This window comes from Balaenoptera acutorostrata, chromosome 20 (genome assembly GCF_949987535.1).
Source record: "Balaenoptera acutorostrata chromosome 20, mBalAcu1.1, whole genome shotgun sequence".
NCBI lineage: Eukaryota > Metazoa > Chordata > Mammalia > Artiodactyla > Balaenopteridae > Balaenoptera > Balaenoptera acutorostrata.
The window spans coordinates 7,745,656-7,762,357 of record NC_080083.1 but is presented as its reverse complement, the minus strand read 5'-3'; the positions used below and the strand labels follow the sequence as shown (position 1 = coordinate 7,762,357).

General features: G+C 59.7%; 2 protein-coding genes across 7 annotated transcripts in view; one reads left to right on the top strand and one right to left on the bottom strand.

The window, feature by feature from the left end:
• Positions 1-8,664, top strand: part of NTN1 (netrin 1) — a 209,159-nt gene extending 200,495 nt beyond the window's left edge. For all 5 annotated transcript variants that reach the window (XM_057536808.1, XM_057536807.1, XM_057536810.1 and 2 more), the window contains one exon: positions 5,058-8,664. In XM_057536808.1, coding sequence (XP_057392791.1) covers positions 5,058-5,386 — 329 coding nt within the window. In that variant the 3' untranslated portion in view covers positions 5,387-8,664. The remainder of the gene's footprint in view (positions 1-5,057) is intronic.
• STX8 (syntaxin 8) overlaps positions 2,595-16,702 on the bottom strand; it is a 262,491-nt gene continuing 248,383 nt past the window's right edge. The window contains exon 8 of one of the 2 annotated variants that reach the window (XM_057536811.1): positions 2,595-2,801. In XM_057536811.1, the coding sequence (XP_057392794.1) occupies positions 2,656-2,801 (146 nt within the window). In that variant the 3' untranslated portion in view covers positions 2,595-2,655. Of the gene's footprint in view, positions 2,802-14,234; positions 14,411-16,702 lie in introns of those variants that run through there. The other variant, XM_007166336.2, reaches the window with a different exon arrangement.

The window sequence follows — 16,702 nt, the reverse complement described above, 5'->3', positions numbered from 1 at the left end:
TAGTGTCCTCCCCCGCTTCGTCCTGGCTGCTGTCTCAGAGGCAGATGGGCGACAAGCCTTCGCTGGCTGCACGGGCCCAACAGGAAGGTACGGCTGACCACCCAAGCCTCCTTGGGAGGGGCAGCTGCTGGGAAGCCCCCGGGGACCCACTCCGAGCAGCCTGTAAATCTGGGAGACCTCCAGGAGGCAGGAAGCCTCCGTGCAGAGGCGTCCCAAGCCTGAGGGGAGAGGAGACGGGCGGCCCCCCCCACCCCCCCGGGGTCTGAGCCACGGCCACTGCCCCAGGCCCCGCCCAGCAGGTCATCCGTCTTGGGCTGGGCCGGCCGATGGATAGGCACTAACTGTGTACTCCTCGCTGACCTAGCAGCTGTCCTAGAACCTGGCTGGCCGGGAGCTCTGATCCCAGCGGGACGTCCCCGAGACCTGCAAGCGGGGCGTGGGCATCAGCCGGCCCGGTGCTGCTGCCTGCCACAGACTGTCCAAGGTGGTGGCAACGCCAGGCCCTCGAAGGGCCCAGAGCTGACAGCCTCTCGGTCTCCTGGGCCAGGGCCGGAGCTGGGGAGGGAGGCTTTGAAAGACCAGGGGCTCTGGACTGAGGAGGGGGCTGCCCTGGGTCCGCGTGGCACCCTTTGGAGGAACCCAAGCCCGGATGGGCCCTGGAGCTCCCCACTTCTCAGCTTGCCTTTGCCGGCCTGGTACTCTCCCAGTGCTGGGGCGCGGTGGAGGTTGAGGCGCCCCGGGAAGGATGGGCAGAGGTCTGCGCCTACAGAAGGACACGCGGAGGCCTCGGGCTGAGCCGCGAACGTGGCTGAGAGGACCCCCGGGGCTGGCTGAGGCCTCGGGCCTGCCTCCCCGCCCCCTGCCCCGTGCCCAGTGCCCAGAACCAGCCCGGGGCTGGCACCGGCTGTTCGCGCTGGCCCTGGCCTCCGGGGGCTGGCCCTCAGTCCCCGCCTCTCCCCCTTGGAGTCGCGGCTAGCCCTCGAGGGCCAGGCCTCTGCCGAGGGCCGGAGAGGCGCATGCCCCTAGTAGCCAGGAGGCTGGCTGGAGGGCGAGCAGGGGAGGTCAGTCCTCAGGGCCCTGCCCTGGTAGCCGAGGAGGGCTCCTGGCGCAGGACGCCTTCCCGTGAGCCCCGGAATTGCTGAGGGGGGCAGCTGCTCGGGGCTGTCTGCAGCCTCGCCAGAGCCCCGGGGCCCGCTGCAGGACGGTTTTCCTGCAGAAACTGGCAGCCCAGGGACCCCGAGGCCAGGAGACTAAGTGCAGCCTGGCCCCTGGGACCCAGGGGCTGACTCCTTGCTCTCCGGAGGCTGCGCGCTCCCCTTGCTTTTCTGTGGGCACCCGCTCCATCCTGAGCCCTCACTGTTTGGGTGAGCAGGGCTCAGAGGGAGGGCAGGCAGGCATGTATGGTGTGGACCGCCTCCCCTCCTGGCCAGTCGGCCTCAGCCACTCCCTCGTCTGCGCTTCAGAGTCTGGCCCCGGTGGCTTATGTGCTGGGACCCCCACCTCTTCCTGGGGGCGGGGGGGGATCTCGGCACGCCTCTTACTGCCTGGTCTGATATGGTCTGATCTCACCGTCTGTCTTTCTGAGGGTCGTCTCAGCTGCCTCGTTTCTGAATGAGGGATGGGGGATCCTCCCTGTGAGGCTAGTTTAGGACATCGGTGCAGGGATGTGGGGCTTAGGACTGAGGGTCGTTGGCCTGGAGTGAGCGTCGTGTGGGTGTAAGGGGCACCCCCTCGGGAACCGTGCGCCCATGGCCGCTGCACCAAGTGCTCCCCCCCCCAACCCCTGCCCTGGTTGGGCAGTGCCACAGGCCCCCGGGAGACCCCGGTCCTTCCTGGCTCCCAGGCAGCAGGGCATCAGAGGTGGCGGCCGAGCCCTGCATGCTCGCCGAGTGGGTCTGCCTGAGGTCACAGTTTCAACGTGTGTTCTGAGTATTTTCAGCCGTGTGTGCACCGCGGGGACTTGGCCTGCGCACTGTGTGCGCAGCTCATACTTGGTGGGCTGCGTAATATGCAGAGGCGTTGCCAAGGGCAGCGGAAATGTGGACTCTTTCCAGCATAATCACATGAGTCTACCACCACCCGCCCCTGCCCTGCCCCCGGCCCCGTGCCGTCCCCACCGGCTGCCAGGGCGCTGCTGGGGTGGAAGGAGGACAAGGACCAGTGCTTTGTCCCCATCGGCCTGTGTCCACTGCTTTGGCCCCTGGATGCGTGAGGACAGCAAGGTGTCCGGGGCTAGACCCCCCTCCGGGCTGCGTCCTCAGTGTTAGGTGGGTCCCCTCCGGGCCGGGGAAGCAGGGTGGCGGCTGCTCTGGGTGCCCTGCCAGGGGGAAGAGGGGGGAAAGGCAGACCAGGGAAGGTGGGTCAGGGGTCTCCAGGCCTCCTAGGGGGAAGGGTCACGTTCCTACAGGGCTGGGGAGTGAGAAGGGCCCCTGGGGGCCAGCCCGGGGCCTGAGCTTGTCCAGAGAGCTCTCTGGCCTCACCAGCTCTGCCTTCCCACCTGGCCCTGAGCTGAGGCCCAAGATCCCGAGTCTCTGATTCCAACGACATGAGTTTGCTCATGCTGCCAGAACAAAGTACTATAGACTGAGGGGCTCAAACAACAGAAACTCATTTTCTCCCAGTTTTGGAGTTTGGAAGTACTGGATCAAGGTGTCGTCAGGGTTGGTTTCCTCTGAGGCCTCTCTCCTGGGCTTGTAGGCGGCCGTCTTCTTGCTGTGTCTTCACGTGGTCGTCCCTCTGTGGGTGTCTCTGTCCTAATCTCTTCTTATGAGGACTCCAGTCATATTGGATTAGGGCCCACCCTTTAAGAGGAAGTTATAAAGTCGTTAAGAGGTAATTAAGTTATCTCCAGATACTGCCACATTCTGAGGTACTGGGGGTGTTAGGACTTCAATGTATTAATTTTGCTGGTGGGGGGAGGTACACGGTTCAGCTCATAACACCAACAGATGATCAAAGCCACATTCTCCAGGGGCCTGAGCCAGCGGTGCCTTCTGCAGCATCCTTGTCGGCCACCCCAGCCCACCCTGGTTGGGGGGACACTGTGGCTGGGCCGGGGGTCTGGGGTCCCACACAGGCAAACAGCTGCATCCTGGGGGAGGCTCATTCTGTATTCAGCTCAGTCCCAAGGAGAGGAAACCGGGGCTCTCGGGGATGCTGGGGGCGGCTCCCCGCTTGCTTAGCTGAGGGGCACGCAGTTGCCACGGTGACCTCTATCTGCGCAGTCACACACACACACAGCCCAGCCACTTCTCCAGGCTCGAGGGCTCCCCACCCCCACCTCAGAGTTCACACTGAGTGTTGAGTCCCTTGGTGACAAAAACATGGAAACGGTTGCCATGGCAGCCATTCTTTGGAGCCCTCAGACTGGAGTGCAAAGTTGAGGATGCCCAGGAACAGCTGAAATGAAAAGATGGGAAAATCCGCCACTTCCCTTGCCCCAGAAGGATGAGTCGGGTGGCGTTCGATGGAGGGCCCAGCCATCCCTGCCCCTTCCTGTCACCCCGGGCTAAGTGCGGGCACAGGAGGGGAACGGGGAGGGCCTGGGGAGTGAAGGTGGCACAGTGGCCCCCAGAGATGTTGAGAGAGGCCGGCCAGGCTGAGCTGTGGGTGGGCCCAGTGCCCAGAGCAAAGTGGGCAGGTGATGACCTCTTGGCATTCCCTGGGGACATATCCTTGTGGCTGGAGTGCACCTTGTCTCGGTCTCTTCACCTGTCATCTGGGGAGACAAGCTCCTTTCTCAGGCGGGCTCAGGACCATGATCTTCAGCCTGTCCAGGGGTATAGGACGTGGTGGCAAGGGGAAGGCGCCATGTTCTGACCGCGGGGATGGGGAAGGATGCCAAGTTTCCCTTGGACGGGGGTTAGTACAACAGAGACCTCTGCACTTACCCCTGGAATGGTTATGTCCCCCCCCCCCCCAAGAAGTTCCCCAGGTAGGCTCCATGGGGCTCTGGTGCCTTGAGATGCACCAGCCAAAGGGTTCTGGCACTCAGAGTTGTTTGGGAAGCCAACACACGCGTGTGTGCACACAGGTTGTAGATTAAAGGCTCAGAAAAGTCCTGCACTAAGGCGACTTCCTTTGTTTGAGCCAGTATTTCACATATTTGAGCAAAATCCGCCCCCTTAAAAAAGTGTGTCCTCCTCTTATGAAGTATCTCTTAATATCCTGCAGAAAGAACATCTGTTAACATTTACTAGAGCATCGATTCTCAAAGTGTGTTCCCTGGGTCAGCACCATCTGGGAATGTGTGAGAGGTGTGCGGTCCTGGGCCCCAGTCCACATCTATTGAATCGGAAATTGGGGTGAGGCCAGCAATGTGTTTGACAAGCCCTCCAGGGGATTCTGATGCCTGCTCCAGCTTGAGAACCCCTTCTACTCAGGGAAAGAGTAGCAGAGAATTGAAAGGGAGGGGAATGGCCTGAGGACAGGGAGACAAGGCAGACTGGCAGGGATGGGAGGGGGCAGTACAAGGATCCTGGACTCTGGTAGAGACGCTGCAGCCACCCTGAAGGGCTGTTCGGGGTGCACTGCACCTGGGCACTGAGACCCCATTCTGGTTTTCTGAGATTGGATCAAGGGCAAGGCTCTATGTCTAGGGGTGTCATGAGGCTTGATGTTAAGTGACGGGGCCTTTGGAAATGCCCAGGGGGAACCATGTGAGGAGGTTCCCCCCATCCTGTGCCGAGGCGCCAGTGCTATGCTCATGGAGGGCACCTGCCCTGGCAGCTGGATTCTGCCAAGTTCTGGGGATGTGGTCAGTACCTACAGCACCTTCCTGGACCCTAAAGAGGATTGTCCCCAAAGACAGTGCTGGGTGGCACCTTCAACACAGGACATAAGGCTTCCTGGAACAGCGGCCTTGGCCCCAGTATCAGCTTTACCACCACACACCCATTCCCCAGTCGGGTACCCCGTGCAGTCACTTCCCAGCTCTGGGTCTCCTTTTCCTTCTCCATCACACAGGCCGCCCCATCCCTGGCCCTCCTGGTCGGTCGCAGGAGCTCGGGGTCCAGGCGGCACTCGTGGCCCACCCTCCTGCCTGTGCTTCCTTGCAGCCGTCCAGATCCACATCCTGAAGGCGGACAAGGCGGGGGACTGGTGGAAGTTTACAGTGAACATCATCTCCGTATACAAGCAGGGCACCAGCCGCATCCGCCGCGGTGACCAGAACCTGTGGATCCGCTCGCGGGACATCGCCTGCAAGTGCCCCAAAATCAAGCCCCTCAAGAAGTACCTACTGCTGGGCAACGCGGAGGACTCGCCCGACCAGAGCGGCATCGTGGCGGACAAGAGCAGCCTGGTGATCCAGTGGCGGGACACGTGGGCGCGGCGGCTGCGCAAGTTCCAGCAGCGCGAGAAGAAGGGCAAGTGCAAGAAGGCCTAGCGCGGGGGGGCAGCGGCGCGCCGGGCGGGTCGGGCGCCGGGGCCGGCGAGCGGGAGCGGGCGACCCGCCACCGCGGCGGCGTGGACTTGGCCCGTGAGGGCTTTCCCAGCTGGGGGGAGGGTGGGGGCGGGGCCGGCGCGGGGCCCTCGGCGGCCCCGCCCCCAGCCCCGCCCCACCCCGCGCGGCCGGGCCCCCTCGGGTTGAGGACGAGATGTAGCTACCTCACGGGCTCCCTCCAGAGCAGAGAGGCGCTCCCCCCCGGGGCCGGAGCGGGGCCGGAGCGGGGCCGGGGCAGGCGGGCGCAGGCGGGCCGCAGCGGTGGGTACAGAAGGGCACAGGAGAACTGTGAACCCCCAGGCCCCCCGCCCGGCCCAGCGCCCCCTCCCCGCCTAACACGGAAAATCCCGCCCTGTGCCCACACCCTTCTTCGGGAATTCCCACAGGAGCCCCATGTGCAGCGCCCTGGGGGCGTGCGGGGGGGGGGCCTTCCCCGGGCGGCCTGTGGTCTCCACCGCGCCGCCTCGGTCGCCCGGGTGGGTGCTGGGCCAGGCAGAGGGCAGTGGGCCCAGGGCCACCCCCGAGAAGCCCGCGGAGCTGCCCGCCGGAGGCGGCATTGCAAAACCTCCCCAGAGAGTCTCCTTTCTGCCAGGCTGGAAGCGGCCCCTTCGTGACCTTTTCTGGGGAAGGGGCACGGGGGGGGGGTTGACGGCAGTGACGCTATTTGTGTGATGACCTCAGCTCTCACAAGGCCCCGAGCAGTGTCCACAGCTGGGCAGGGCCTGGAGTACGGCCGCAGCGCCCGGCGGGGGAGGAGAGGTGCTGGCGTGCCCGAGCCGCGGGCTGGCAGGGGCAGGAAGCGCTAGGGTGCTGGGTCCCGAGGAAGCCGTGGCCAGTGCCTGCTGCGGCCCTCACTCCTGGCTCCCCCAGAGCAGGGACAGAGGCCGCTAAGCAGGGGCCACCCACCTGGCTGGCCTGGCAGCACGTCGCCCACTCCTCTCCGGCGGCCCCCGAAGATGGCCTCACACGGGGCCAGCGCCTGGGGCGCCCGCGGCACTGCCCGCACACGGAAGTCGAGGCCCGGCTCCTGTCAGGAAAGGGGTTCATCTTCCCTGCTGGAGTCTGGCCGCTCAGAAGGGTCACACCAAGGATGAGGCTCGGGCCCCGTGGTCTGGCTTCCGTGCTTCGGCCCCAGCGCCACTGCCGTTTACCGTGCCCCCACCCGCTCTGCGCCAGGCACTTTAGCCCTGTGAGCTCCTGTTATCGTCGTGGCAGCCCTGAGGGATGGGTTCTCACCCCGTGTCCCCGTGCAGATAAGTGGCAGAGCTGGGCTGGTCCGACCCTCCGTGGTTCCCTCGCAGGGGGTGCTTCTGCGTGAGTCACCCCTGAGATGCTGGCCCTGGTGATGGCATCGGGCCTGGAGCACAGACATTAGGAAGTGGGGGCAGGGATGGGCACAGTCACATCTTCAGAGGTGGCAGCCAGGGCCGTGGGTGAGGCCGGGTGTAAACTGACCCCAGGGCAGCCCCTGGAAGCCCCAGATGGCGGGCGGGCAGGCCGTGGCTGATCCTAAGGTCTAGGGAGAAAGGCTGCCTGGGGGTGTTTGGAGGGATTCCAGAGATGCCCCCAGGGGCAGGGGGAAGACAGAACTGGCCTGGGAAGGGGTAGCTGCCTTGCCTGAATCCAAGCCCAAGGCTGGGGGCATAGGGACCTCTCCACACAGTTGGCCCTCCAGCGCTGCCCAGTGTGGTCCGAGCGCACGTAGTTGGCCCACAGGCCTGGAGAGGCCCTGCCCTGCCCAGTTGTCCGGCGTCTATTCACACCGGCCTGGCTTCTCTGCCCAGAATGGCCACGGCAGCCTCACCACCTCCCACCCGAGTGGGCCTGAGTCTCAGCCCCCATCACCAGGGGCCTGCCCTGGTCGTCTCCGAGGCCCCTCCGCTCTGGAGCCAGCGGCCTGCCAAGCAGCACTGCATCTTGCTTTAAATTCAACCAGCCTCCAGCCTCGCCCTCCTGCTCGGCACCCCGAGAGCAATGTAGCCTGGCCTCTAGGGCATGTTAGGGAATGCCAGGGTGACCAGATCAGCCAGCATGGGCTGAGGACACTGGCGGGGTATCAGTCCTCGCAGGCCGCCTTCCCCACTTCACGGATCCAGCCAGAACCCAGCCCACCGCTCCTCTGAATCCAGCCACCAATTTGGGGGTGACGACCCATCCTTGGGAAAGCACCCCTCTTCCTCCCCTCGCCCCCCCGTCCCCGGGAGGAGATGGAAATAGGAATTGAGGTGCTCCAGCTTGTACAGTTAGGAAAGGATATAAAATGGAACTAGGTTTTGAAGAGTGTATTAACCAGAGTTGTGATATTGTAGGTGTTTGAAGAAAAAACATACCAGAATAGTCTTTTTAGGAAAAGAAAAAAAAAAAAAAATTTCCAAGTTGCCCACTTTCTTACCTGCTGGGTGGTCTGGAGCCCCTGCCACCAGGGTCCCCGTGTCTCTGACACACAGTAATGCTAAAGATTGGGGCAGAGGGAAGGGGGACGGAGGGGGGCCTCCCCTGGACTCACCTGCCGGCTCCGGCTTCTGTCCCGAGCCAGCAGGGCAGGAGGCGGCATCCTCAGGTCCTGGTAAGTGGGAGGCCGGGAGCTGCCCCAGGTGGCCCCTCGCACCCGCCTGGCAGTCTGCCTCCATAGTAGCTGCAGGAAGTGGGCACAGACTGTCTTGGGGTTGCCCCAGGTTGGCATGAGACTGAAATCAAGGAGACCCTGAGGGATCAGGAGATGGTCCTTTAAGAAACTGAAAAATATTAGGGTTTCAATGCTCAAAGGAAGACTGCAGAGTGGACAGACCAGACCCATGGATGGGGTTACTGGGCCGCAGCCATGCCATACCCTAGGGGTATCGAAATGTGTGCTCGTGGGGCCTTGCCCCCGCCAGATCCAAGCCAGCCCCGCTCCCTGCTCCCCAAGGCACCTCCCGCCCTCCCCCCCACTCCCTCCTGCGTTCCGAGTTCTGTTCACTCAGAATTGTAAATGTTTAGTTGTGACCATGACATATTGTTTGGATCAGTGTTCCTCTCCAATGCATACTAATATATTATGGTTATTATATATGAATATATTTAATGACATGGAAAAAGTTGTGGATTTTTTAAGTTTCTTTTTTTTTTCTTTCTTTTTTTTTTGGTTAGAGTTGTAATGGACCCAGATGGAACTTGTAACATGGGCCCCACATGATAGAACTAAATTCAGATATCAATTAAATAAACTCTTGTACACTGTTCTCTGTCTCCCAGTCTTTATTGGTGGCCTGAGCTACGGGTGGTCGGCCTGTGGGGAGAGAGGATGGTGACTCCTCAGGCCATTTAAGGAATATGGCTTCTGATCTAAAAACTCCCCAGCACGACAGAACCCTGGGTTTTTCACAAAGCCTGAGACGGTGCCCTAACTACCCACTTTAAAAAAAAAACAAAAACAGGAAAAGGGCAGCTTTGCTTGGAAGGTCCTAGGGGCGGGCTGGCTCCAAATGCGATTTGGACAGTCTCTATTTCAGTCCCCAAGAAACCATCCCTGGGATCCATCCTGGCCACTCCCTGGGGCTCCGGGTTAGGGGGACTCAGGGGATGGGGCAGAGTGCACCTCTGAACCTCCCCATCTGACTCAGAACCTGCAAGTAGAGTTTTTGCCTTGCACATAACTAAGGGGAGACTCACCAGCAAAGACAACAGGGTTAGTGATGTTCAAGACTTTCCTCAAGCCATCGCTGAGGCTTCGTTCAGTGCAGGGATGGGGCCGGGGCCATGCAGCCACCAGGAGCTGAGCTCACTGGCTTTCTGGAGGCTATATTTAAACTTCCAAATGGTTGTGATTTCTCTATTAAATAAACAATTCAGTCATTAGGAACATGTTGCGTTACCATGCAAAGTGGAGCCGATCGTCACCAGGAAGCTATAATTTCTGCACCCAGCTGTTTCAAAGACAAGTCTCAGCCACGCAGATTCAGCCCGCCCCCAGAAGGCACAGAAAGCCGTCCCCGCTGCGTGGAGAGCCGGCTGAGATGCTGTTCGCTGCTGCGCAGGAAGGAACAGGGCTCGCCCAGCCTCCTCAGGGGGTCCGGCTCTAGGAATGGGAGGTGTGCTCTCGGAACCAAGGGTCAAAGCCCGGGTGGGTAGACCCAGGGGCGGCAGCGCCAGACACTGGGTGGGCAGGGACAGGTTACAGGCCTCAGGTGGCTGGACAGGCCGAGGCGAAAGAGAGCCTTTTCTGCAGCCTCGGGCTCCCCTCAAAGCCAGTTCAGACCCAGCTGGACCATTTGCAGGATTTAAGACATCTGCCAAACCCAGTGCAGGAAATCAGCCAGCTTGCTGCCAAGTCCTGACCCAAGGTGGTTGGAAAAGTCCACTTTAGAGACCGGAATGCCGAGGCATGAGGAAACCGAGAGATTCCCATCAGGGACTCGGGGGCCAGCAGAGTCCAGTCAAAAATCCAGACCCGCTGGATGAGCGTTCCCCAGCGTCTGGCTGGCTCTCGGGGAGGCTCCCGCATTCGTAAATCCCTCCCCTCTGGCCTGAGACAGCACCTGGGGATGGGGGCTGCCGGCTTATGGCAGAGATACACCTAGGTTTCAGATTCTGTTGAACAGATAGCTCTGTCTGTACTCTTTTGAGACTAAATAAAGACGTGTAAGAAATATGCCAAGAAAAACTAGGCGTGGAAGGACTGACAGGGACTTCCCTGGTGGTGCAGTGGTTAAGAATCCGCCTGCCAGCGCAGGCGACATAGCTTCGAGCCCTGGTCCGGGAAGATCCCACATGCCGCGGAGCAACTAAGCCCGTGAGCTGCAAAGAGTAGCCCCTGCTCGCGGCAACTAGAGAAAGCCCGTGCACAGCAACAAAAACCCAATGCACCCAAAAATAAATTTATTTAAGAAAAGAAAAAAAGGGCTTCCCTGGTGGCGCAGTGGTTGAGAATCCGCTTGCCAATGCAGGGGACACGGGTTCGAGCCCTGGTCTGGGAAGATCCCACATGCTGCGGAGCAACTAGGCCCGTGAGCCACAATTACTGAGCCTGCGCGTCTGGAGCCTGTGCCCCGCAACGAGAGGCCGCGATAGTGAGAGGCCCACGCACCGCGATGAAGAGTGGCCCCCACTCGCCACAACTAGAGAAAGCCCTCGCACAGAAACGAAGACCCAACACAGCCATAAATAAAAATAAATAATTAAAAAAAAAAAAAAAGTACGGACAGAGCCAGTGTGAGAAATAAAGCAATGAGTTAATCCATCCAAATACTGTATCAAACTGGAGACTCAACAGGACAGCAAGTCACTTCTGAAAAGAGGCAAATGCTTTCTGTTACTGGCATGGAGGTGGGAGAACTCTGAAGCCGTAAGAAGCAATTAGAGGAAAGATGAGTCTTGGCCCACTTTTCAAAATAAAGGCGGGAAAACCGCACTTACCTTCAGCAGGGCTAGGCTAGAAGACCCAACTAGATAAAAGATGATCTTTCACTAGTCTACACAGAGAACTCTCGGGATAAGCCCGGAGCTGCAGAGGCAGGAGTGCCGGCTGCAGGCCGGCTGGTGGTTCTCAGAGCACTGGTCAGGAGAGAACATGACAGTCCTTGGGGCAGAGGGACAGTCGGGAATCCTGCAGCGGCCCCGTGCGAGGAGGGTCCAGGGCTCTGCCGGGAGCGCAGCGCAGTGTCCTGGGGCTAATGAAAACTAAGGTTTGGTTACAGTTATTAATTATAATGATGTTTCAGTGGAACAAAAGTACCCGTCGTAACCAGGTATCTGGATTTCTTTATATAGTATCCAGACTTTAAATGCTTATAATTAATCATCAGTTCAGTTAAACAGTACTTATGATGTTATTTTAATAAAGTTTACTTTCATCGGAAACGCACCCAAGGTGATGGGGTCGTGGCTCTCTTCCCTACGCTTGGGGTACTACTAACTGCTCACACCACCGCTCCAGAGCCCTGCCGGCCGCCTGGGACCGTGGGCCTGACGCCATTGAAGGGGGAAACCAGGCCTGGCCAAATCCAGCTGGAAAATGCCACATGACCCCAGGGTGGCTCCTGATACGACAACAGATCCCGAGTGGCCCATCCCAGCCGCTCGGGATGCCTTGCCAATTTTGGGCCGCCCCTCAGTTTCAGAGTGGGGTGGGTATCTCCCAAAAGGGGGAGCCCCCCTGCCCGGCACCGCCCCAGGCCTGGACGGCAGGTCCTCACGGTCTCACCCGACCAGCTTCTTACCCCCTCCCCTGCCTGCGGGTCCAGAGAAGTGAAGTCACTGGTCCAGGTCAGCCGGCTAGTAGGGCTGGGCCGTGCCTAGAGCCCACTCAGTCAAAAGAACAGAAGCCGCTGTGTGCGGACATCGGCTGAGCGTTTGGCTCGGAAAGGCCTTTCCGTGTGGCCGAGCCAGGCCGCCGGGGCTCTGGTTCAAAGACGCCCCACGAGTTGCCGGGGCTCAAGTCAAGGGGAGGTGAGAAAGTCAAACAGACCTTCAGTGCCCCCTCCCGTGAGCCCCAAAGTGGGGGCCTCCAAGGAGACGCTGTTTACACAGATTTGGGGTTTGGCACAAGACTGAATGATGTGCTCTGCGGATGCCTGATCTTCCACCGGGGGATCCGTTAGCAACCGCCCCGCCCCCGCGGAAAGTGCCTCCCAGGGCGCCTTACTGCGCGGAAGCCCCTGGCCCCCCGTCCGGCCCGGCCCGGCTCCTTCGGGAGCTCACCGTTCTGGTTCCCGACACAAGCCTGCCTCCGTGTTCTCTCCTGTGCTTCCCCCTCCCGACCCCCAACAGCGTGTCCCCTGCTCACGGCTGCCCTGCTCCCGCCCTCGTCGCTGGGCCACCGCCAGTCTGAACACGGCTCCCAGGGCCTCGCCTGCTCTGCACGTGCTGGCAGCCCTGGAGGTCCGCGGGCACCGGGGCGGAAGCAGGGGGTAGGATCCTTGAGCCCTGGATGTGGAGGCCACCTGGGCCGGGGGGCGCTGTAGACTTGGGGTAGAGGGAGAACCCTCTGTCAGCTGAGGCCCCCGGGGTGCTCCGTGCTGCCACGTGCTGCCTCACCCGATCCCCAGTCGCCCCCGGAGGCAGGAGACTGCCTTCTCTCCATTTTCTAGAGGAGGAAACGGAGGCACGGGAAGGGCACCTGGCTCGTGGTCACACAGCTGGCGAGGGCCGTGGCTGTCACTGGGGCCGTCACTGCCTAGTTCAGGCTCTCTGGCTTCTGGGTACCTGCTGGTCCTCCCGCTGAGCAGGGCAGGTGAGTCCGGCCAGGGAGCTGCGAGCAGGGGCGACGGCTTCCCTTCTGGGCCGAGCGTTCCCAGAGTCCCCTTTCTTCTGCCACAGCCCCCGTGGCTGTCCCATGGGCCCACGTCGGGGCCCCCAGCCGACTTGCGTGGAGCAGCCAGAGGGAGGCACCGACGCTGGGGATGGAGCGAGGCTGTTCGGATTTGGGTGACTGTGACTGCAGCGCCGTCCCGGCTGACACGGAGCGGAGTCCGGGGCTAGACCTCCTCCCGGAAGAGTGCCGCGTGTCACCGCCACACACACACCAGGCGGCGGCGGGGCTGCCCAGTGGCCTGGTGGTGACCTGGCCCCTCTAGGGGGGAGCTGCTGGGAATAGGGTCACCCAGCCTTTGCAGCGACTTACAACTGACCGAGCAGAGCCGTGACTCCCCTGACGGAGGCCTGGGGTCTGGAGCCAGGTCTTCCCTGTGGGTCCCAGGAAAGTACGCGCCGCCAGGCTGCACCGAGGTCCTCCTGCTGCCTATCTCGGCTCCCCGGGGAGGGGGGGTGCGGTGGGATGGGTCAGGTCACGCCTTCTGGAGAGCAGCTGCCCACAGTCTCTAGGAAATCCACAGAAGACCCCCCAAGACTCCCCTCCCACCTGCCCGATCTCTCCTCTTCCAGGGAAATCTTGTGCTTGGAAACGGCCCTAGGTTTTCATCACCAACACCAATTCTTTCCCCTGGAGCCACGGAGGGCGAAGCAAGGCCCGCTGGCCCGGCCCGCCTTCCGCTTGGCCAGGAGGGAGGGCACAAAGCTTGGCCCTCTGCCCCTTCCAACCCGGACTCACCGCCGCTCCCGCGGGCCCGGCACCCTTCGCAGGCCTAGCCCATCCGTCTGCCCTTGCCATCACGCATGTGCACACATGTGCAACGCGTGCAGTGCACACTCACACACACACAAGGTTGTCAGGGCCAGTTTAGGAGCTAAATAAAGGTACTGTTCTCCTGCCTGCATAATCAATCACACCTTCCTCTGAACCCTAAACGGTACCTTCCTGCCTGATCAGATTCATCAGACTTGATACCGGCTGCTTATAGGGATGTTTCAGCCTGGGAAGACGGGTTTACTACACCGAGGGAGGAAACAAGAACCTGTTTCTACGTCTGAAGGTAGTTCCTAAAGTAGAGTCCTGAGCTATTTCCCCAGTAGGAGTGGCGAGCCTTGTGGGGGGACTTGGGCAGCGGGGCGGGCGGCAGTTACCCAGAGACACGTGCCTGCGTCACAGCCCTCACGTCACTCCTTCCTCCCTCTTGGACACACGTGGCCTTGGCCGTTCACTGCTCTCCCACATGGGCACATGACTTCCCCAAGCAGACTAGACACTCAAGGTCACAAGCTGCCTAGGAATTCGGCATCGTCCCCCCAGGGTGCCCAGCACGCTGTGCGGTGGCCGGAATCCATCAGCGGCCACAGGGCAGTGACCACTGAGGGACCTTGGGCTAGCAGCCCAATGACCAAGGCAGAACCCAAAAGGGCCCCACTGCCCAATACCCCGGCAGCTCTCTGGAGCTGCCACACGATCTGCCTTTGCTGAAGCAACGCACGTCAGGAGTTCAGAGCTTTGGGGGAATTTATTGAGAGTGGCTTTCAGGCACCAAGAGGATGCTGAACTTTACTCCATCACTGGCAGGTGTCCCGGCTGGTGGTCCCTTGACGGCCACTAGTCAGTAGGCCAGACTGCAACGACCACAATAGCCACGAGCAGCAACAAAATCACCATTATCATCCCTGAAAAACAGAAGCATACGAGACCCCCTATAAGGATTCACACCAGACGAGCATCACCCATCCTGTGAAGTATCTTCCGAGAGACAGTGGACGCAGTTCTCCAGGGAGCCCCGGTGGGGGGGTGGGGGTGGTGTCAGCGGCCTCTGGTTTTGCAGGCTGGAGGCTGCGGAAGGGAGGGGCTCCAGGGACACCGGACCGTTACCATCTCGCCACCTCGAGAGCTGTGCCGGAGAAGTGCCCGCGCTCCTGACCTGCTGGGGCCTCCCCACTCAGCCCCTCGCTCCGGCTTCTGTGTGCAGCTCGGCCCCGTTTTCTGTTTGCATTGATGAGGCCTTGATAAAGCAAAGGGCTTGGTGTTTATGAAGAAATACTGATTCTAGAATCCATTTTCTCCCCTATCCACATAGCTTTAGCTTTCCTTCTTGAGCCCACGATACTTGTCACCCCTCTGTAAAAAATTCTGAGAGAGACTTTTTCTTTAAATTTTTTTATATTAACATTTTCTAGTTTTACTTCCTCAACTTCTTGGCTGGGGACCACGAAGGAGAGCATCAGCCCTCCCGGCCAGTCTGCTCCCCGTGTCCAGCTCTGCTCACCAAGCCCGCCCCGTCTCCCCCAGCTGACGCGGCTGGACTCACCACGCCCATCCCTGCAACGCTGATGAAGAGGGAGGGCCCAGGAGGACTCGGCCCCTTCGCCCGACGCGCTCACCGCCTTCCACGCTGACTTCCCTGGTGGGTAATGAGTGCTTCCTACACCCCAGAGGCCAGCATGGTGGTGGCATATCAGACACAGGGCCCGGCCGCGACGGAGCAAGCGCTCGCTAAATGAAGGCCCCGAGAGGGAAGTGAGCAGCAGATGAGGTGAAGCACGTGAAAATGCTCGCCAGATAACAGGGGGGTCAGGGTCACGTGGCTGTCTGGCCACCAGGACTGCCCAGCTCAGGCTGAGGAGATGTTTTGGGAGAGGTCAGGGTCCCAAGAGTTCAGCAGCTTATTCTCTTACAGGAAGCCATTAACACATTACTGATCTTATTGGCTACCAGACAACCCCTGGCCACGTCAGGCTTCTAGAGATTAAGAGCCACATGTGGCCAATGGCTACCCTATCAGACAAAAGAGACAATAGAGAACATCTCCATCTTCATAGAAAGTTCTGCTGGACGGAATAGACATAGCGTGTGGAGTTCTGATTATTTTATTTACTGCTGCATCCCCAGCTTTCTACAACAGTGCCTGGTGTGGAGACTTAATACACAATTGTTGAATAAATGAATGAACAGCCGCTCAAGGTGTTTTCGACACTCACGCCACACTTGGACAGCTCCCCACGTTGGGAATTCTGCTTCCCCTTCTTCTTGAGTCAGTTTTGTTAAATTATATTTTTCTGGGAAATCGCCCATTCTTTCTGAGTGTCCAAAACTACTGGTATAAGATTGTTCATTATATTCTCCTATAATTTAAACACTATGCTGTATCTCAGTCCTTTTTATTTCTCACACCACCTGTTCGTGTATCCATTTTTTTCCTCTAGCCTTGCCACAAGTGTGCCTCTTTTTTTAAAAATATTTATTTTGGGCTGCATTGGGTCTTCATTGCTGCACGTGGGCTTTCCTCTAGTTGCAGCGAGCGGGGGCTACTCTTCATCACGGTGCTCAGGCTTCTCATTGCAGTGGCTTCTCCTGTTGCAGAGCACGGGCTCTAGGCGTGCGGGCTTCAGTAGTTGTGGCATGCAGGCTCAGTAGTTGTGGCGCATGGGCTCCACGGCATGTGGGATCTTCCCGGACCAGGGCTCAAACCCATGTCCCCTGCATTGGCAGGCGGATTCTTAACCACTGCACCACCGGGGAAGTCCCTTGTGGTTTTATATAACCCATGAGCCAAGAGTGGTTTTTGTATTTTTAACGGGTTGTCAAAAAAGGAAGAGGAGATGTGTCACACTGTCTGGGGTCTGCAAAGCCTAACGCATTTACTGGCTGGCCTTTCACAGAATCTGCCGACCCTGCTCTATGTCACTGTGGCCAAGAAGGGCCTCACTTAGGTGCTGGTCTCTGGCTCTCCCTCCATTTCTTTCATCTGGGGATTTCCTTTCTTCCTTGTAAATTCAGCCATCCGTTAACACTCTAGGGGGTGTTGTAATATTTCTCTAGCATTTCAAGACGCTTGTAGTAAGCGGGCGGGTGTGTGTGGCTGTTGAATGAACATTCCCTCAGTCCACCTTCTTGCCAGAGCCAGAAGAACACATCTTCTCATTCATTTCTGCCTCCAGAAACATCTTCAGGTTGACCAAAGG